The 21,824-nt window shown below is 40.1% G+C and overlaps 1 protein-coding gene and 1 pseudogene across 12 annotated transcripts in view; both read left to right on the plus strand.

Moving 5' to 3' along the window:
- GREB1L (GREB1 like retinoic acid receptor coactivator) overlaps positions 1 to 21,824 on the plus strand; it is a 287,968-nt gene that overhangs the window by 235,610 nt on the left and 30,534 nt on the right. For all 12 annotated transcript variants that reach the window (XM_045041740.1, XM_045041743.1, XM_023241804.2 and 9 more), the window contains 3 exons: positions 1,592 to 1,784; positions 16,904 to 17,037; positions 19,936 to 20,275. In XM_045041740.1, the coding sequence (XP_044897675.1) occupies positions 1,592 to 1,784; positions 16,904 to 17,037; positions 19,936 to 20,275 (667 nt within the window). The remainder of the gene's footprint in view (positions 1 to 1,591; positions 1,785 to 16,903; positions 17,038 to 19,935; positions 20,276 to 21,824) is intronic.
- On the plus strand, positions 7,607 to 10,585 carry LOC109493350 (annotated as a pseudogene).

The following is a 21,824-nucleotide window of genomic DNA, read 5'->3' on the forward strand; positions in this document are numbered from 1 at the left end:
TCTTTTTTTTTTTTAATTTTTTTTTAACGTTTATTTATTTTTGAGACAGAGAGAGACAGAGCATGAATGGGGGAGGGTCAGAGAGAGAGGGAGACACAGAATCTGAAACAGGCTCCAGGCTCTGAGCCGTCAGCATAGAGCCTGATGCGGGGCTTGAACTCAGGACTGCGAGATCATGACCTGAGCCAAAGTCGGACGCTTAACCGACTGAGCCACCCAGGCGCCCCGAGAATATCCTATTTCTTAGGTGGGCTTACAGTGAAAGAAGAGTAAATGGGGCATGATGGTGCCAGTTTGGCCCCCTGACCAAATTACAGTAATTATCTGTTAAGGGATGTCTTTGATCCTATGGGTTTAAAAGGCAATTTCAAGCATCATCAAGTGTTTATAGATTTTCCTTTCTTCAGAACACACTGAGGTTGAGAATATCAAAGATTTGTAGTATGTTGTAGAAATATCAGAATTGCAAAAGCACTTGTGCAAAAGCCAAAATGTATTTGGCACTCCACAATCTGAACTCTAGAGCCATATGTAGGTATAAATAAGATGTTAGTTTTAGAAGAAAGAAAGAAAGAAAGAAAGAAAGAAAGAAAGAAAGAAGCAGAAGGAGGGAGGGAAGGAGAGAAGGAAAGAAGGGAGAAGGAAGGAAAGAAAGAAGGAAGGAGGGAGAGAGAGAGAAGGAAGAAAGGAAGGAAGGAGAGAGGGAAGGAAGGAAGGAGAGGGGGAGGGAGAGAGTAGGGAAGGAAGGAAGGAAGGAAGGAAGGAAGGAAGGAAGGAAGGAAGGAGAGAGGGAAGGAAGGAAGGAAGGAAGGAAGGAAGGAAGGAAGGAAGGAAGGAAAGAAGGAAGGAAGGAAAGAAGGAAGGACTTTGCCCAGATTCTCTTCAGTTGTTCCTAGTGTTCTTTGAGCAGAAATAACTCAGTGACCTGATATACCTCATGTTTGAAAGTTTGGAGTAATAGCTGTGAGGATGTGTATTGGATCTCTCTATACTTAATTCCCCAGGGCACTGAGATTATTTCTTTGACAAAAAAAAAATATGTGGTTTTGAGGCTGCATAACAGCCTAGTACATTCAAATTGAACATAATTGAAAATGATTTAGATGTAAAAATTTTGTTCATACTGAGGGGTAGGAGGACCCTTTGTAACCTCCTCATAGTCTAACATCCTCAAGGGAGGAAGAATAGTAGCATTAACATAGAGGGGATCCCTTGCCTCTCTGGGGTACCGATTTTTGCACACTTAACAAGCATCATGTTTTGATGGAGAAACTCATTTAGATGAGCTTTCAGACCAAAGTGATCCATCTCAGCTACAGATTTAGATATCCTTGGCCTGTAGAACTGAGTTACACTTGGAGGTATTTCAGGGGCAGACTGAAAAGGGGGGAAAAATATCTTTGAAATCTGTCTGAAAGTGGTAAGAAGGAGTGTAATTATTTCTCTTTCAAATTAAATGTTGGTTGCCTCTACTCCTTCTCCCAGTTAAAAAGAACTAGAAAAATAAAAACTAAAACATTATCTCCATTTTGATGACTGTTTCTGAATCTAGTCTGTTAAATTATTAATGTGACTTTCAATATTTCTACAGTGTCATTTCGGGCTCTTTGTCACATGGTGAACCTAGTCATGGATTGGCTGATAGAGTCATTAACTGCAGAGAAGTTCTGGAAGCTTTCAACCTGCTGGTGCTCCAGGTTAGCTCATTCCCATACACACTACAGACCCAACAGTCTCGTATCAGCTCCAGCAATGAGGTTCACTGGATACAGCTGGACAACATGGTGAGTCTCTATTCTGCTCTCTTATACACAGTCATTATTCTCAGTTCCCCCGGGAGCAGAATCTTGTAATAAAATATGGTCATGGCTTTGTAAAATACTGTAAGAGTTCAAAACTCTAACTAACATAAAGCTTTATCTCCTAAAAGTTCCATGTAATTACAATTATTATAAGACTAAAAACTAATGAGTGTGTCCAGAATAAATCTAATTATATGGTTCTTTTTAAGGTTATCATACAGATACAAAATTGTCCATCCTATATAGTACCCCCCCTCCAAAATGTGATGTTATTTTATACAGTCACCAATAGCCTGGACTATCTTTGTGCTTTTAAACCATTAATTTCAATCTGAGACTTGGAAATTTATTATCCTTTTGAAGTCTTATTGATCTGTATGACTATAAATTATGCTCATGTTCCCCCAGCAACTGGATTTTTTTCTTTTAATCAGTTCTCAGTCTTCTGGTTAAAACATAAGATTATGATACTGTTACTTTAAATTACTCAATAGCACTTAATATGTTGAGCACCATCTCAAGGTTGTACATATTCAAGACTATATATTTTTTTTGGCTTCAGTCCCTAAAACCTGGAAAATATTTTCTATGACCTATACAATGCATGACAAACATACTACCAAAAAAAAGAAATAAGTGTTTCATAAAAACAAAGAAGATTAGCCATTAAGCAATGGATCCTTTGTTTAAAAAATATTAAACATGGTGGGAACGCCTGGGTGGCTCAATCAGTTGAGCGTCTGACCCTTGGTTTCTGCTTGGATCATGGTCTCATGGTTCGTGGGTTTGAGTCCCACATTGGGCTCTGTGCTGACAATGCAGAGCCTGCTAGGGATTCTTTCTCTCTCCCTCTCTCTCTACCCCTCCCTTACTTGTGCACTCTTTCTATCTCAAAATAAATAAACTTTAAAAAAAATTAAAAATGAAAAATGTTAAACATAATGTATATTTTAAAATAAGCATGTTTAAGTAAAAGATGACAGATATGTCTTAAGTAAGAATAACATTTATTCAGGGGTGCCTGAGTAGCTCAGTCGGTTGAGCATCTGACTTTGGCTCAGGTCATGATCTTGCAGTTTGTGGGTTTGAGCCCCACATTGGGCTTACTGCTATCTGCACAGACCCAGCTTCAGATCCTCTGTCCCCCACCCCCCCTTCTGCCCTCCCCCGCTCATGCTTGCTCTCAAAACACACACACACACACACACACACACACACACACACACACACATACACACATAAAAAAATCATCCCTATGAGGTGCCTGGGTGGCTCAGTCAGTTGAGCATCAGACTCTTGATTTCAGCTCATGTCATGATACCAGCGTCATGAGATGGAGCCCCATGTCAGGCTCTGTTCTGAGTGTGGAGTCTGCTTGGGATTCTCTCCCTCTCTCCCTTTGCCCCTCTCCACTGCTTGCATTCTCTGTCTCTAAAATAAAAAAAAAATTTTTTTTTAAATCATCACTGTGAAATTGAGATCAACATAGAAAAAAGATAAAAACTTCAAACTTGACTCTAATTTACACCCTTACACCCTCACCCTTACACATTAGGGAAGAAGCTCCTAACCATTAGCCTCCTTTCATTATCCTGAAACCAACGTCCTCAAAAAGGAAAAATTGGAAAAAGCAGGGTAATTCAATTAAAAGAATACTAAGCACTTGTTGGGCTTGTGTTAGATCTTTCCAAGAACACAAAGAGAACTGACCATTTAAAGGAAAAAGCAAAGTACATATCAAAGTCACTGTTATCCAAAGTAGAATAAGATATACATAGAGAAAAGAGATCAGTGATTGCCAGAGGCAGGGGTGGGGTGGATGAAATGGGTGAATGGGATCAAAAGATACAAATGTTCAGTTATAAAATAAGTTAATCCTCAAAAAATTAAAAATAGAACTACCCTATGATCCAACAGTAGCACTACTAGGAATTTACCCGAGGGGTAAAGGAGTGCTGATGCATAGGGGCACTTGTACCCCAATGTTTATAGCAGCACTTTCAACAATAGCCAAATTATGGAAAGAGCCTAAATGTCCATCAACTGATGAATGGATAAAGATGTAGTGTATATATACAATGGAATACTACTTGGCAATGAGAAAGAATGAAATCCTGCCATTTGCAGCAACATGGATGGAACTAGAAGGTATGATGCTGAGTGAAATATGTCAGTCAGAGAAGGACAGATAACATATGTTGTCACTCATATGTGGATCTGAGAAACTTAACAGAAGACCATGGGGGAAGGGAAGGGGAAAAAATAGTTACAGAGAGGGAGGGAGGCAAACCACAAGAGACTCTTAAATACAGAGAACAGACTGAGAGGGATTGGGAAGATGGGGGAGAGGGGAAAAATGGGTGATGGGCATTGAGGAGGGTGCTTGTTGGGATGAGCACTGGGTGTTGTATGTAAGCCAATTTGACAGTAAATTATATAAAAATAATAACAAGTAAGTCCTGGGGATGTAATGTACAGCATGATGGCTATAGTTAATACTGTATGGTATATTTGAAAGTTGCTAAGAGAGTAGGCCTTAGAAGATCACATCACCAGAGAAAAAGAATTATAACTATATGTGCTGATGGATGTTAACTGGACTTCCTGTGGTGATCATTTTGCAATATATATATGTATATTGCACACATATATAGGCATACCTTGTTTTGTTGTGCTTTGCTTTATTGTACTTTGCAGATATTTCATTTTTACAAATGAAGATTTGTGGCAATCCTGTATCAAGGAAGTCTATTGGTGCCATTTTTTCAAACAGCATTTACTAACTTTGGGTCTCTATGTCACATTTTGGTAATTCTCACAATATTTAAAATTTTTTCATTATTATTGTATTTGTTATGCTGATCTATAATCATTGATCTTTGATGTTACTATTGTAATTGTTTTGCGGTGCCACAAACCACACCTATGTAAGAACGTGGACTTAATCGATGAAAGTGTGTGTGTGTTCTAACTGCTCCACCAACTGGCCATTCCCCTCTCTCTCCCTCTCCTTAGGCCCCCCTATTTCTGGATACACACCAATATTGAAATTTGGCCAATCAATAACCCTACAATGGCCACTAAGTGTTCAAGTGATGGGAAGAGTTGCACATCTCTCACTTTAAATCAAAAGCTAGACATGATTAAGCTTAGTGAGGAAGACAAGTCAATAGCTGAGACAGGCTGAAAGCTAGGCCTCTTGCTCCAAACAGCCATGTTATGAATATAAAAGAAAAGTTCTTGAAGGAAATTAAAAGGCACCTGGCAGGCTTAGTCAGTTAAGCATCCGACTCTTGATTTCAGCTCAGGTCACAATCTCAGGGTTGTGAGATTGAGCCCTGCATTGGGCTCTGTGCTGGACATGGAGACTGCTTAAGAATCTCTTTCCCTCTCCCTCTGCCCCTCCCCAACACTCGCTCTTGCTCTCTCTCTCTCTCTCTCAAAAAAAGTGCTAACCCAGTGAACACATGAATAATAAGAAAGTAAAACACCTTATTGCTGATATGGAGAAGATCTGAATGATCTAGATAGAAGATCCTATCAGCCACCACGTTCCCTTAAGCCAAAGCCTAATCCAGACCAAGGCCCTAACTGTCTTCAATTCTGGGAAGACTGAGAGAGGTAAGGAAGCTGCAGAAGAAAGATTGGAAACTACCAGAGGTTAGATCATAAAGCTTAAGAAAGCTTATGCCTTCTGCATAACATTAAAGTGCAGCAAGTGCTGATATAGAAGCTGCAGCAAGTTATCCAAAAGACCTAGATTATTAATGAAGGTGGCTACGTGAAACAAATTTTCAATGTAGATGGAACAGCCATCTATTGGAAGACGTCTTCTAGGTCTTTCATAGCTAGAGAGAAGTCAATGACTGCCTTCAAAGCTCCAAAGGACAATCTGACTGTCTTGTTAGGGGCTACTGCAGCTGGTGACTTTAAGTTGAAGCCAATGCTCATTGAGCATTCTGAAAATCCTAGGGCCCTGAAGAATTATGCTAAATCTACTCTTGTTTGTGTTCTCTAAATGTAACAACAAAGCCTGGTTGACAGCACATCTGTTTACAACATGGTTGACTGAATATTTTAAGCCCACTGATGAGACCTACTGCCCAGAAAAAAAAGATTCCTTTCAATATATTACTGCTCATTGACAATGTATATGCTAACCTAAGAGCTCTGATGGAGATGTACAATAAGATGAATGTGGTTTTCATGACTACTAACACAACATCCATTATGCAGCACATGGGTCAAGGAGTAACTTCTTATGATTTAGGAAAATACATTTCATTAGGCTATGGCTGCCATAGACAGTGATTCCTCTGATGGAAATGGGCAAAGTTAGTTGAAAACATTCTGGAAAGGATTCACCATTCTAGGTGATTAAGAACATTCATGATTCATGGGAAGAGGTCAAAATATCAGCATTACCAGGAGTTTGGAAGAAGTTGATTACAACCCCCGTGGATGACTTTGAGGGGTTCAAGACTTCAGTGGAGGAAGTCACTGCAGATGTGGTGGAAATAGCAAGAGAACTAAAATTAAAAGTAGAACCTGAAGATGAGACTGAATTGTTGCAATCTCATGATAAAAATTGAATGGATGAGGAGTTGCTTCTGACGGGTGAACAAAGAAAGTGGTGTCTTGAGAAGGAAACTACTCCTGGTGAAGATGCTGTGGAGATTGTTGAAATGACAACAAAGGATTTAGAATATTGCATGAACTTAGTTGATAAAGCAGTGGCAGGGTTTGAGAGGATTGACTCCAATTTTGAAAGAAGTTCTACTGGGGGCAAAATGCTATCAAACAGCATCACTTGCTACAGAGAAGTCACTCATGAAAGGAAGAGTCATTCAATGTGGCAAGCTTCATTGTTGTCTTGTGTTAAGAAATTGTCACAGGCACCCCAGCCTTCTACAACCACCAACCAAATCAGTCAATAGCCATCAAAATCAAGGCAAGACCCTCCACCGGCAAAAAGATTATGATTTGCTGAAAGTTCAGATGATGGTTAGCATTTTTAAGCAATAAAGTATCTTTTAATTAAGGTATGTACATTGTTTTTTAAACATAATGCTATTGTACACTTAATAGACTATAGTACAGTGTAAACATAACTTTTGTATGTACAGGGAAACCAAAAAATTCATTTGACTCATTTGATTGTAATGCCTGTTTATTGTGGTGGTCTGCATCCAAACCCTCAAATCTCCAAGGTATGCCTATATATAAACAGAATCATTTTGCTGTACCCCTGAAAACTAATACAGTGTTACATGTCAGTTATGTCTCAATTTCAAAAAAAGAAAAAATACCACATTGTGTACCTTAAATATATACAACTTTTATTTGCAAAAATAATAGACTGGAAGAAAACAATTTTATAAATTAAAAAACAATTTTTAATGTGTATTTATTTTTGAAAGACAAAGAGAGACAGAGCATGAGTGGGGGAGGGGCAGAGAGAGAGGGAGACACAATCCGAAGCGGGCTCCAGGCTCTGGGCTGTCAGCACATAGCCCAACGCGGGCTCAAAGCCATGAACTGTGAGATAATGACCTGAGCCAAAGTCAGATGCTTAACCAACTGAGCCACCCAGGCACCCCTGGAATAAGACAATTTTAAAATATCAAAATGCTTGGGGCGCCTGGGTGGCGCAGTTGGTTAAGCGTCCGACTTCAGCCAGGTCACGATCTCGCGGTCCGTGAGTTCGAGCCCCGCGTCAGGCTCTGGGCTGATGGCTCAGAGCCTGGAGCCTGCTTCCGATTCTGTGTCTCCCTCTCTCTCTGCCCCTTCCCCGTTCATGCTCTGTCTCTCTCTGTCCCAAAAATAAATAAAAAACGTTGAAAAAAAATTTAAAAAAAAAAAATCAAAATGCTCTGGGGATTGAAATGAGGGAGAAGTCCCACCCACTTAAGAGCATTAGAAACACGACATGGAGAGAGCACAGTGGCTGGGCCTTGCAAGAGAGGAAGGAAGGAGCAGACAGACTGAGGTGTGGGCTCTCCTGACAGCAGACAGCTCGGGCAGCACCACAGAGGAGGAAACAGGGATTTTTCAGCGAACACTAGGAGGATGAAAAGAAACTTGGGAATATATACACGGAAGCTTGAAGTCCCAGGCTGGAAAAGTTTACACTTATTACAAAGGCATTAATGATTTTCTTGTAAGGGCATAGTATTATTAAAAATATGGTTGAGCCTTGAACAACACAGGGTTCGGGAGGACCCACCCCTGCTCAGTCGAAAATTTGCATATAATTTTGACTCCCCCAAAACTTTACTAATGGGCTACTGTTGACCAGAAGCCTTACCGATAACATAATACCTATTTTGTATGTCATATTATTATATAATGTATTATTACAATAAAGTAAGCTAGAGAAAAGAAAATATTAAGAAAGTTGTAAGGAAGAGAAAATACATTCACAATACTGTAAAGAATCTGCATATAGGCAGAGCGACTGCCAGTCCTGCAGATCTGTCTCTTGCTTCAACAGTGTTTAGACATAACAGACCCAGGGATGCCCCTTCTTCCACCCTCCACCCGCCCTCCAACCTCTTTTCCAGTCACAACCTCCAGAACCATCTTCTCACCACCTTCTGGCTCCAGGAGTAGCTAGGACCAGTTTTTGAGCTTAGCTTCTTCCTTATTGCCAATCAACCATGAGCTCCTGGATTTGTCAGAATGATTCCATTAAGGTAGAGGCCGCCTTCAACTGCCTGGCCAACATTCATCTGCAGGGCTCCAACACCTACATCTCTCTGAGCTTCTATTCCAACCTCAACCATGTGGCTCTGGAGGGCTGAGAGTCTCTTGAAGATACAAAATCAGCATGGCAGCCATGCCCTTTTTCAGGATGTGCAGAAGCCCTGTCAAGATGAGTAGGGTAAAATCCTGGATGCCATGGTCTTGGAAAAGAATCCGAAGCAGGCCCTTCTGGATCTGCATGTTCTGGGTTCTGCCCACACAAATCCCCATCTCTGTGACTTCCTGGAGAACCACTTCCTAGATGAAGAAGTGAAACCCATCAAAAAGTTGGATGACCACCTGAGTCACTTCTGCAGGCTGGCTGGCCCCCAAAGCTGGGCTGGATGAGTATCTCTTCCAAAGGCTTACTTTCAAGCATGATAGCTGAGAGCCTTTGGAGCTCAATGGCTTTTGAGGGACCCATGTGCATCCCACTGGATGTCAGGACTTCTGCCTGAGCCTCTCCCTGCAGCCACTAGGCAGCTTTTTAATCCCCCTGAAGTCCTCCCCCAAGCCCTGCACCGAATGGAAACAAAGCTTTTTGCAGAAAACAAAACAAAACCTTGTGTAAGTGGACCTATGCAGTTCAAACTTATGTTGTTCAAGAGTCAATTGTATTATCAGAATGCACATATTTCTTTTATTCTTATACTAACAATGTAAATGCACAACTTGATGAATTTTCACAAACTGAAAGCAACTTTCAGCACCCAAGATGAAAAATCAGCACCCAAGATGAAAAAATAGAGCATTACCACTACCCCCAGAAGACAGGCACTACCCACCAAAGGGTAACACTCTTCTGGCCTCTTCCACCCTACATTTAGTTTGCCCAGTTTTGAACTTGAAAAAAATGGAATCATGCAGTTTGCATTCTTTTGTATATAGCTTCTTTTACTCAGCATTGTTTGTGAGATTCTTCTCTATTTCGCATGAGTCATAAAACATTCTTATTGCCATATATGGATTACACTGGGAGAACACCACAATTCATTTATCCATCCCACTCATTTATTTCAAATAGTGCTGCTATAAACATTCTAGCACATGCCTTTTAGTAGACACAGGTATGTATTTTTGTCAGGTGTATATGTGGGAATGAACACATATGTTCAGCTTTAGGAGATGCTGAGAGGTTGCATTTTAAGGCACTTCATTAATGATAGAAGTCAAATCAAAGTGATTAAAAATAGATCAGTTGGGGTGCCTGGGTGGCTCAGTCTAAGTGTCCGACTTCAGCTCACGGTTTGTGAGCTCAAGCCCCACATTGGGCTCTGAGCTGGCAGTGCAGAGCCTGCTTGGGATTCTCTCTCTCCCTCTCTTTCTGCCCCTCTCCTGTTTGCACTTTCTCTATCAAAATAAATAAATAAACTTTTTAAAAAATAGGGAGATCAGTCATTTGACTTTTCTGATCATTCAGATTAAAATTAACAAATACATAGTGGTCCTAGCAAGAAGAAGAATGGGAGAAATGGTGAATTTTTTAGGATTTTTTTTTTAGTTTATTTATCTTGAGAAAGAGAGAGTGTGTGTGTGCTTGCTAATGGGGGAGGGGCAGAGAGAGAGAGAATCCCAAGCAGGCTGCACACTGTCAATGTGTGGGGCCCTTGGGGCTCAATCCCACGAACATCATGACCTGAGCCAAACCCAAGAGCCAGATGCTTAATTGCCTACCTGACTGAGCCACCCAGGCGCCTCCCCTAAGATTTCTTTATTGGGGAAGAGGCAGCAGTCAGAGATGTCTTTGAGGTGATGCCTTTAGTTGAAGAAAAAGTTCAAGAGGAACAATGATCTGTGGAGAGCAGATGAGGTGGAATTTGAATGAGTTAAGGCTGAGATGAGTGCACTATCACATATGCACATTTGGAGTTTCTACTTTATGGCGCTTTATGACATAGTTTTGGAATATTTTGTCAAGAACAATGATCACGGCAATCCCTATCAAAATAACACCAGCATTCTTCACAGAGCTAGAACAAATAATCCTAAAATTTGTATGGAACCAGAAAAGACCCCAAATAGCCAAAGCAATCTTGAAAAATAAAACCAAAGCTGGAGGCATCACAATCCCGGACTTTAAACTGTATTACAAAGCTGAAATTATCAGCATGTATGGTACTGGCACAAAAACAGACACTCAGATCAATGGAACAGAAGAGAGAACCCAGAAATGGACCCACAAACACATGGCCAACTAATCTTTGATAAAGCAGGAAAGAATATCCAATGGAATAAAGACAGTTTCTTCAGCAAGTGGTGCTGGGAAAACTGGACAGCGACATGCAGAAAAATGAACTTGGACCACTTTCTTACATAAACTCAAAATGGATGAAAGACCTAAACATAAGACAGGAAACCATCAAAATCCTTGAGGAGAAAGCAGGCAAAAACCTCTTTGATCTTGGCCGCAGCAACTTCTTACTCAACCCGTCTCTGGAGGCAAGGGAAACAAAAGCAAAAATGAACTACTGGGACCTCATCAAAATAAAAAGCTTCTGCACAGCGAAGGAAACAATCAGCAAAACTAAAAGGCAACCGACAGAATGGGAGAAGATATTTGCAAGCGACATATCAGATAAAGGGTTAGCATCCAAAATCTATAAAGAACTTATCAAACTCAATACCCGAAAAACAATCCAGTGAAGAAGTGGGCAAAAGACATGAATAGACACTTCCCCAAAGAAGATATCCAGATGACCAACTGACACAAAAAAATGCTCAACATCACTCATCATCAGGGAAATACAAATCAAAACCACAATGAGATACCACCTCACACCTGTCAGAATGGCTAGCATTAACAACTCAGGCAACAACAGATGTTGGTGATGATGTGGAGAAAGAGGATCTCTTTTGTACTGCTGGTGGGAATGCAAACTGGTGCGGCCACTCTGGAAACCAGTATGGAGGTTCCTCAAAAAACTAAAAATAGAACTACCCTATGACCCAGCAATTGCACTACTAGGTATTTATCCAGTGGATACAGGTGTACTGTTTCGAAGGGGCACGTGCACCCCAATGTTTATAGCAGCTCTATCAACAATAGGCAAAGTATGGAAAGAGCCCAACTGTCCATCAACAGATGAATGGATAAAAACGATGTAGTATATGTACCTACGATGGAGCATTACTCGGCAATCAAAAAGAATGAAATCTTGCCATTTGCAACTACATGGATGGAACTAGAGGGTATTAATGCTAAGCAAAATTAGAGAAAGACAAATATCATATGACTTCACTTGTGTAAGGACTTTAAGAGACAAAACAGATGAACATGAGGGAAGGGAAGCAAAAATAATATAAAAAGAGAAGGGAACAAAATGTAAGAGACTCTTAAATATAGAGAACAAACAGAGGGTTACTGGAGGGATTGTGGGAGGGGGGATGGGCTAAACGGGTAAGGGGCCTTAAGAAATCTGCTCCTAAAATCATTGTTGCAGTTTATGCTAACTAACTTGGATATAAATTTTTAAAAAAATAATAAATTATATTAAAAAAAAAAAGAACAATGATCACAGAAGCAGCTGGTGTGGATAAAATCACTGAAATAGACAATGAAGAGAACTACCTAAAGGGCAGTGAGGTCAAGGACTGACAGGTACACACCACTGGATTTGGCCTCAGGAGTCTTTGGTGACCTTCCAGGTAACAGTGTCTGTAGAGCAGAGCATTTGGCTGGAGGAAAAGCAAGGATAGCAGGGAGAAGACAGGGAGAGCTACAGGATGAGGGTCATTAGGAGGGCAGGACTTGGGGAGGGATATTTATTTATTTATTTATTTGCAGGAGAAGGGACATTTTTCCAAAAGACATAGTGATTCAGTATGATTTGTGATTTGTGACTCTCGGGATGCATGTTTCTTTTGAATAACATCATTCAGAGTTTTGTAACATTTTAAAAGGGTGGTCCCATTGACGTCTATTACAAGGTTTATAATACAAAACTAGAGCTATAGTTTAATGCAAACTTAATGATTGGGGAAAGTTTTCACATCTAATTCCCATTTTTAGTATCTCTAGCTCTTGATCTACAAAGTCTTTGTAGATTAATAAAATACTGGCTCCAACTGATCACAAGCCATCTGTTTAATAACCCACCCCATAATTTTGCTAAGAAAGAAATTACACTGAGGACAGGTGGATGCATCCTATCCAGCAAGTTAAAATGCTGCATTTTAACTTAGAGCATTAAAATGGAGCATTAAAATGCTCCAAGAACAGGCTTGGAGTAGGATTTTAGATTTTCCCAAAGAAGCAGGACCAAAGACGAGAAGGAAAGTGAAGACCACATACACAGAAGAGAAAGCTTTTCCACGGACTCTGTGCCAACAGCCGGATAAGGAGAGAATGCAGATGAATGACTTTTCATCCTGAAATGACTCATTTGACACAATTATCCAGAACTCGACCAAGAACCCAGAAGGAAGGAAGCAAACAAATAAACAAAATGGCTTTCAAGCCTCCAAAACAGAGGCTGCTCAATGTATGTTTTAAGGCTCTGCTGTTTCGAAGAACATACTCTGGTCCTCTAATAAAGCATTTTTACTCTTGAAGATCCTATTCCAACAAGAAGGAATAACTGGTTTGGGGGGCCACGAAAAAATAATTAAAAGCTGTCAATTAAATATTGCTTTATTTTCTATCTTTTGGGCCTTTTGAATTACACAGTTGCTTATCTGTTTGGGTTACCAAAGAGCTCAGAAACAAATTTGTAGCCCACTTCTAACAAAATGTGCATTTTTGAGAGCACTAGCTTCATCCCTGGCCCAATCTTATTTCTCTTACCCTTGCTTTTTCTTCTTCTGACTGCTTAATTTATTTGTAATTTATTATATTTATTATATTTAAGATGCTGTATTACTTTTATGAAATGAGTTTGTGGGTGTTTAAAGAAAAATGCCAGCGGCACCTATGTGGGTCAGTCAGTTAAGCATCTGACTCTTAACTTCAGTTTATGTCATAATCTCATGGTTCATGGGATTGAGCCCTGAGTAAGGCTCTGTGCTGACAGCATGCAGCCTGTTTGTGATTCTCTCTCTCTCTCTCTCTCTCTGTCCCTCCCCTGCTCGTGCTCTCTCTCTCAAAATAAACATTTTTAAAAAAGGAAAAATACCAATACATAATAAATAACAAATAGAGACTAAAACACATGGGCCACACGACAGCTAGGAGAAATGACTGGGAAAAATTAATGTAGAAAAGAGGAAAGAAAACCATTGTTTAAAAAAACACAGATGCATGAACTCAAAAAGCTTGCTGAATATTTTGGGACTATTTACATTTAAGGACATCTTGTCATACATCTCAGGATCCTCTGAGGGAATCTTTGTGTCACATCCCAAAATAGTTATTCATTTTCACAGTGATGACTGAGTCATCATGAAGGGGGGATAAATTAAATACAGGGAATTCTGCTTATGAAGGCAGAAAAGCATAGATTCCATTTTTAAATAAATATTTTTTTTTGTAAAAGAGTAAGATTTTCTGAATTACCATCATTAGATAACATCAGAAAAGTTAAGTTTTTTGTAATAGGATTTTTGAGTTTGTTAATCTCCGGAGAGTTCTATATATAGCATATGTATCAGTATAGAGAATTGCTTCATGAGGGAAAAGTCTGACCTGTGACTGTACCAACCTAAAAAATGCTATTCTTCAGAACATGCCTGAACAAAGCAAAGAGAAAACAAACCATCTGTTAAGTCACCATCTGCCTTAAGAAAGCAGGTCAACATTAACCACATATTAAGTTCATTTGAAGGGAAAAAGAAGTTTGGTTTCTGTCCCCAAGATAACTGTGGAGTTGATATCAGGTTGTATAATGAAATACAGTTTTTTCAGCTTTATTGAGGTATAATTGACAAATAAAATTATTAGATATTGATTTTATTTTAACAATTGGTTATTGTGTTTATTTATTTATTTTTAATTTATTTATAATTAACATACAGTATTATGTTAATTTCAGGTGTACAACATAACGATTCAACAATTCTATACATTACTCACTGCTTACCATTAGTGTAGTCACCATCTGTTACCAAGCAGCAGTATTACAACATTATTGGCTATATTCCCTATTCAGTACTTTTCATCTCAGTGACTTCTCTGTTTTGTAACTGGAAGTTTGTACTTCCTAATCCCTTTTATCTACTTCATCCATCCTTCCATCCCCCTTCCCTGTGGCAATGAACCAGTTTGCTTTAGTCATTCATCCATTCATTCATTCATTCATTCGTTCTCTCTATATTTAACAGTCTTCGGTTTTTGTTTGTCTCTTTGTTTCTTTGTTCATTTATTTTGTTTTTTAGATTCTACATGTAAGTGAAATCATATAGCATTTGTCTTTCTCTGATTTGTTTCACTTAGCATTATAGCTTCTGGGTCCATCTATGTTGTTGCAAATGGCAAGATCTCATTTTTTTACTTTAAGTTTTATTTGAATTCCATTTTTAGTTAACATACAGTGTTATATTAATTTCAGGTGTATGTAGTAATATAACACTTACATACATCGTCTCGTGTTCATCACGACAAGTGCCCTCCTTAATCCCCATCACCTATTTCACCCATCCTCCCACCCACCTCCCCTCTAGTAACCACCAGTTTGTTTTCTATACTTAAGAATCTGTTTGGGGCACCTGGGTGGCTCAGTCGGTTGAGCATCCAACTTCAGCTCAGGTCATGATCTCACACTCCATGAGTTCGAGCCCTGCATTGGGCTCTGTGCTGTCAGCTCAGAGCCTGGAGCCTGCTTCAGATTCTGTGTCTCCCTCTCTCTCTGTCCCTCCCCTGCTCATGTTCTGTCTCTCTCTGTCTCAAAAATAAATAATAAAAACATTAAAAAAAAAGAATCTGTTTCTTGATTTTCCTATTCCTCTCTCTTTTTTTGTAAAATCTCATTCATTTTGTAATTGTAAAATTGTAAGATATTTAAAGTGTACATTGTGATGATTTGATATACATATACACATACATTGTGAAAGGACTGCTCCCTTCTAGTTAATTAATACCTCCATCATCTCACATATTTATATATACATATAAATATGTGTGTATTTTTTAGTAAGAACATTTAGTTTCTACTCTCTTAGCAAATGCCAATTATATATTATAGTGTTAACAACTATAGTCACTATATTATACATTAGACCCTCAGACCTTATTCATTTTATAGCTAAAAGTTTATACCCTTTTACCAACCTCTTCCTATTTCCCCCACCTACCCCCTGCCCCCCCACCCGTGGCAACCACTATTCTACTCTCTGCTTTAATGAGTTTGGCTTTTTTTTTTAAGATCCTTTATCTGAGTGAAACCATGCAGTGTTTGTCTTTCTCTAACTTATTTCACTTAGCATTATGCTCTCAAGGTCTATTTGTTACAAATGTCAGGATTTCCTTCTTTCTCATGACTGAATAATATTACATTGTGTGGACATATACATATACGTACTATATCTTTTTTATCCATTTATCCATTGACAGACACTTAGTTGCTTCCATATCCTGGCTATTGTGAATAATGAACATGGGAGTGCATATATCTCTTCTATATCCTATTTTCATTTTCTTTGGGTAAATACCCAGAAGTGGATATTTATTGATCAATGATTCAATTTTTAATTTATTTGAGGAACCTCCATATTGTTTCCCATGGTGGCTGTACCAACTTACACTCCCACCAACAAAGCATGAGCGTTTGCTTTCCTCCACATCCTTGTCAACATTTGTTATCTTTTTTCCTTTTGATAAACAGCTATTCCAACAGGTATGAGGTGGGGTGCCTGGCTGGCTCAGTCAGTCAGTAGAGCAAGAGACTCCTGATCTTGGAGTCATGAGTTCAAGCCCCACGTAGGGCCTAGAACTTACTTAAAAAAAAAAAAAAATGAACAGGTGTGAGGTGATATTTCACTACAGTGGTCACCAAGTTGTTATACATTAGATCCTCATTCTGATTTGCATTGCCCCGATGATTAGCGGTGTTGAGCACCTATTCATGTACCTACTGGCCATGGGCATGTCTTCTTTAGAAAAATGTCTATTCAGTTCCTCTGCCTGTCTTTAAATTGGATTGTTTGGGTTTTTTGCTATTGAGTTATGTGAGTTTTTAAAATATATTTTGGATATAACCCCTTATCAGATATATGATTTGTAAGTATTTCAACTATACTATAGGTTGCCTTTTCATTTTGTTGAGGCTTCTTTTGCTGTGCAGAAGCTTTTTAGTTTGATATAGTATCACTTGTTCACAATTTTTTTAACCTTCCAGGAAATAATATATTGCAGGGATTTCTCCATCCCTAGAAAACAAGACACATTGCATCCTCTCCTCACTGGATTTTGCTCTGTTTTGAATCAGGAGGACATGAGCTGTGAGGAGAAGTTGTACTTTGGCCTGAATGAATACAGTAAGTCTCTACAGTGGGGAATCACAAGTCCACTTTTGAGATGTGATGAGACTTTTGAAAAAATGGTGAACACACTCTTGGAAAGGTAAGTAAGGACCTTCAACTTTTACTTTAGCCATACTTGTGTATCTAAAATAGCCGAAAGTCTCTTATGTCACTGTCACAGGAAGTTTGGTGGAGCACCGGCTGTGCAGATCCCATGCAAAGGCAGAATAAAAATAACATCACCTAAGATGACCTTTTACTCACATAGGTTTTCTGTGATCATCCAAGACTAACAAAGGAAACTAGCAACCCAAAGTGGGACTTATCATGCTCCACTTTTCATGCTCTGAGTCATCTCCCAAGCATGTGACTACCAGGGGATTAGATGGGCAGAGGGATTTACTAATTAAAGACCAGTTCCTCTGAGGTGTGGCCTCCCCCACCGTATACCCTACACTTTTTCATTTTCCCCTCTTTCCTCCTCTATTCACACAGGCAAGTACCCTTAGATGATTCAGTAAAAACTGAACTTTACTATGAGAGTGGGAGTATAGACTGGAGAAAATCAGGGGCAATTAGATCATTGAAGTGAGTTCAGTTCCAAGGGTGTCTCCTTCAGTCCCTGACCTTGGGAGTTAAAGATCATTACTTTTCTGTCTCTTCTGCTTTCTTTTTATTCCCCAAGTCCAGGTCAAACTCCAGAAGAGTAAAGAGTTTTCCTATTTTTTTCTCTCTGATTTTGGATCATAGACTTGAAGCATCACAGAGGCATTAGAATTTACATAACCTAATACACGGCCCTCCCTGCCCTCCGCTGCAATAGTCTGTCTGACCTTCCAGTGATGGGGGCAGTTGGACTCTTTTTGATGAGGCACATTGTAATTTTTAGTAGCTTTCATTCCTCAAACTGGCCCCAGTTGATCATAAGCCACCTATTTAACAACCTGCCCTATAACTTTGCTAAGAAAAAAGAAAGATTAAAAATGAGGACAGGGAGATACATCCTATCCAGAGAGTTATTATACTGTGTCAAGAAAAGGAACAGCCTTGGAGTAGGATTTTATGTTTTTGCAGCTGTGGGATTTAAGAAGACTTAACCGACTCTGTGACATTAATCCTTCCACAGCACATGTGATCTTACTTTCCAGAATCATCCCATGAGTCTCCCTTTTAAGTGTTTCCCACCCACTGGCTTCATCTACCAGCTTGGAACGTACTCTCTGTTCTGGTAACATCATTCAGAGTCAATCCTGTCAACTTCTCTTACAACCTTGGTAATACTTACAAAACAACAATTACAGTTCAGTGCAAACATAACAGCTTGTGAAGACTATTCACTTCTAAATTCATACTTCTTTCAGAGTATGAGATCTAAATGCCTATAGATCAAAGTTACCATGTATTCTAACTTTGGCTTTCCTACCTGGCCCATCAAAAAACATTAAGCTTTAAACATGGATCTTGTGTGCTCACTTCTTCCAACCCAGTCACTCAAACTAATACTAGCTATAGTTTATTGAGTGTTTGAAGAACTTGCCCAGCATTGAGTAAACTGAAGGATTTCTTCACTTTTCCCCAATCTACCAAATCCTTGCAATGTAAGGAAATGTTGTCAGAGACCGGAATGAATCCAGACACAGCTCTGTCCCTGACCAGTTGCATGATCTTGGGCAAGTAGCCAGGTTTCTGTCATCCTTTTAACTCATCCTCCTTCTGGTAGAAAGGGGACTGGTCAAAACCAGGCCATCCACGGTCCTCTCCAGCTCTAAAGCACTTCAAAACCACGCTATTCATTTGATGACCCTAATTGGTATTTGACCCTGGGTTTTTCTGTGCACGCCTGGCAGACCACTTGTCTTACTTTAAATAGAATTATAACGTGAACAAAGGCAAACCACCCCATGGCCTACCCAGCTGCATGTGCTGCCAGCTGGCGACCAGAAAGCAAGTTCACAGGCTCATCCTCATTTCGCCAGCACCTCCTTTCTTGACCAGCACCTCTTCATGCCTGCAAGGGGGTCCTCTTTGTCCATTTGTACTTAACTGCCAGCAGGCTTGGCTTTCTGAGGAGTAACACACAAATGAGAGATTTATTTTCTGCCTGCTCTGTAATTGTAACAAGTTCCAATTTGAACAAAGTGACCCTCTTACTTGGCAGTCCAGGCAGGGTGGGGTGGGGTACCAATGGGTATTGGGATGATTCAAGGACACCCCTATTTGCCAGGCTCCCTTGACTAAGCAGTGCTCAGGTGATAGGAGGCTTCACCACTAGGGGATGCTATTTCCCCACTCAGCTCCAAGTTTTCTCCAGCACCAAGGTACACTTTATGGGAAGATGCAGTTGTCTTCTTTATTGGAAGATAAACTGCTGTCTGTGGAGTGGCTACCCTGAAATTAGTAATTATTAGTAATAATTATTATTTGTATTTCTGATATTTTTCAAACATGTCTCAATTTTCTTTACTGTAGTCAAGTATCAGAGAAATAAGCTGACAATACCACCATGCTAACTCAGTGCCACCAAGAGGTTAGGATCCAGGAATGATCCATTATGACTGTGTCAACAATTAACCTGACAAGACCAGTGCTTCTCAAAATTTAATGTGTATATAAACTACCTGGGGATCTTGTCAGGATGTGAGTTCTGATTCAGATATCTGGGGTGGGGGAATTTGGCATTTCTAACAAACTCCCAGGTGATACTGCCACTGGCTGCTGCTGCTGGTCCATAGACCACACTCAGGGAAGCTAGGGGTTGCTAGACCATCCCGAAGCCTCTTTAGCTTGCTGTGCCTATCCCAACAGGTTCTGATTCACAGGCGTTGAAAGCTCAGCTTTTCCTTCTAGTGATGTGGGTTCCAAGGTCATGCTAGAGCTCAAGCCTTCCATTGACCAGTAACCCCTTCCCACCATGCTTAGCCTGTATTTCTCCCACAAAGACCTTGCTGTCTCAGCTGGTCCTGCTGCCTGAGTGCGAGCTCCCTGTGTTCTGTTGAAGGTACCCCAGGCTACACAGCATGGTCGTCCGCTGCTACCTTCTCATCCAGCAGTACTCAGAGGCTCTGATGGCCCTCACCACCATGGCGTCACTCCGAGACCACAGCACACCAGAAACACTCAGCATTATGGATGACCTCATCAGCTCCCCAGGAAAAACCAGAAGTGGGCGGGGACACATGCTCATTATCAGGGTGCCCTCTGTGCAGCTGGCGATGTTAGCCAAGGAGCGGCTGCAGGAGGTGCGCGACAAGCTGGGGCTGCAGTACCGCTTTGAGATCATCCTTGGGAACCCTGCCTCTGAACTCAGTGTTGCAACTCACTTTGTGGCACGATTAAAGGTCAGCAATGGTCAGACATCTCTCCTTTGAAATACCATTTTTTTCTGTTTTCTACAAATCCCACATAGGTGGCTCAGAGGCCTGAGTTTAATAGAGTTTTGCACATGTGTTGGTTTGATCTTCATGACAATGTTAAGACTAAACAAAGGGACATGTTCACTTCCCAAATTGGGAAGCCAGTTTATTAAGATTCTGTCAAGCCCCCTTTTTATCATGTGCATGCAGTTGGTCTTCCATGCTCTCCAACTGCAGGTGCAAAAATGAGATGACCCAATTTGACCCCATGTTTATTGACCTTGTTCAAGATGCATCTAGCACACGGCCATCTGTTTTCTCAGAAAAAAAAGGTAAGTTGTTCTCTCAGACCTCTGTGGGTACCATCAATTCACTAATTCTTTTCTGTCTACCTAGCCTGTCATCTCAGGTCTAGAGTCGGTAAAGTATTTTGTTTTATCTTTAGTACTCATATAGAGCTATTCCCCACCCTCTTGCATGTGGATTCTTCAACAGTTTGTTGTTTCATTGAACTTGCTTTGACGCAGCCCTGAGGCTTGCTGGTCTGACTTCTCTAAGCCTACTACAGAGGGCTTAGTGCATGAGCACGGCCCCCTCCCCTCGCATGGCAGCGGGACTGACTACTTCTCCTAAACCCTCCTGTTAGGCATGGAGAGGGTGGGCCAGAATTCCTAAATCAACTAACCTAACTCCCTCCTTTATGCCCTGCTCAGGTTTTTCTGGGGGCCTTTATAATCCAATGTGCTCTAGCTATTAGGAAGCATTTAATAAAACAACTGCATATCTATCTACGTATGACACCAAGCTAAGTGTACTGTATGTCTGAGTTAGACCGGCATGGTATGTGTACCCTGCACACTAAAACCTGAGCTAAGTCGGGTTAAGAAAAATCCAGTTTGGCACAAATTTGATGAAAAGAAAGCACATAGTCTTGGGGAATTTTCATTTTCATCCTGGGCTTCAGTTTCTCATCTGCAAAATGAGAGAGTTGGATTGTATGATCTCCAGGAGCTCTAATTTGAAGATACTATTTCGTGTTCATAAAGCATTTTGCGGCGCACCTGGATGGCTCACTTGGTTGAGTGTCTGACTCTTGATTTATGCTCAAGTCTTGATCCCAGGGTCATGGGATCGAGCCCCACATCAGGCTCTGTGCTGAGCATGGAGACTGCTTGGGATTCTCTCTCTTTCTCTGTCTCTCTCCTTCTACCCCTCTCCTGCTCTTGTGCATGCTCTCTCTCTCTAAAAAAATTAATTAATTAAAATTGAAATAAAAAAATAAAGCATTTTGCAAATGTAAACCTTTTATTGTATTCTATTAGTTAACCTAAATTGAATAATCCAAAATGCAAACAAAATATCTTGTATTAGCTTGATAAGCAACTAGAACAAATAAATCTAAAAATAGAAACCCTTTATTTAACGGAAATTATAACAAAATTTATATTTCATATGTTGATATAATGTTCACAACGTTTTTAATATTTATTTTTGAGGGACGGAGTGAGACAGAGCATGAGTGGGGGAGGAGCAG

This window comes from Felis catus, chromosome D3 (assembly GCF_018350175.1).
Source record: "Felis catus isolate Fca126 chromosome D3, F.catus_Fca126_mat1.0, whole genome shotgun sequence".
Lineage (NCBI taxonomy): Eukaryota > Metazoa > Chordata > Mammalia > Carnivora > Felidae > Felis > Felis catus.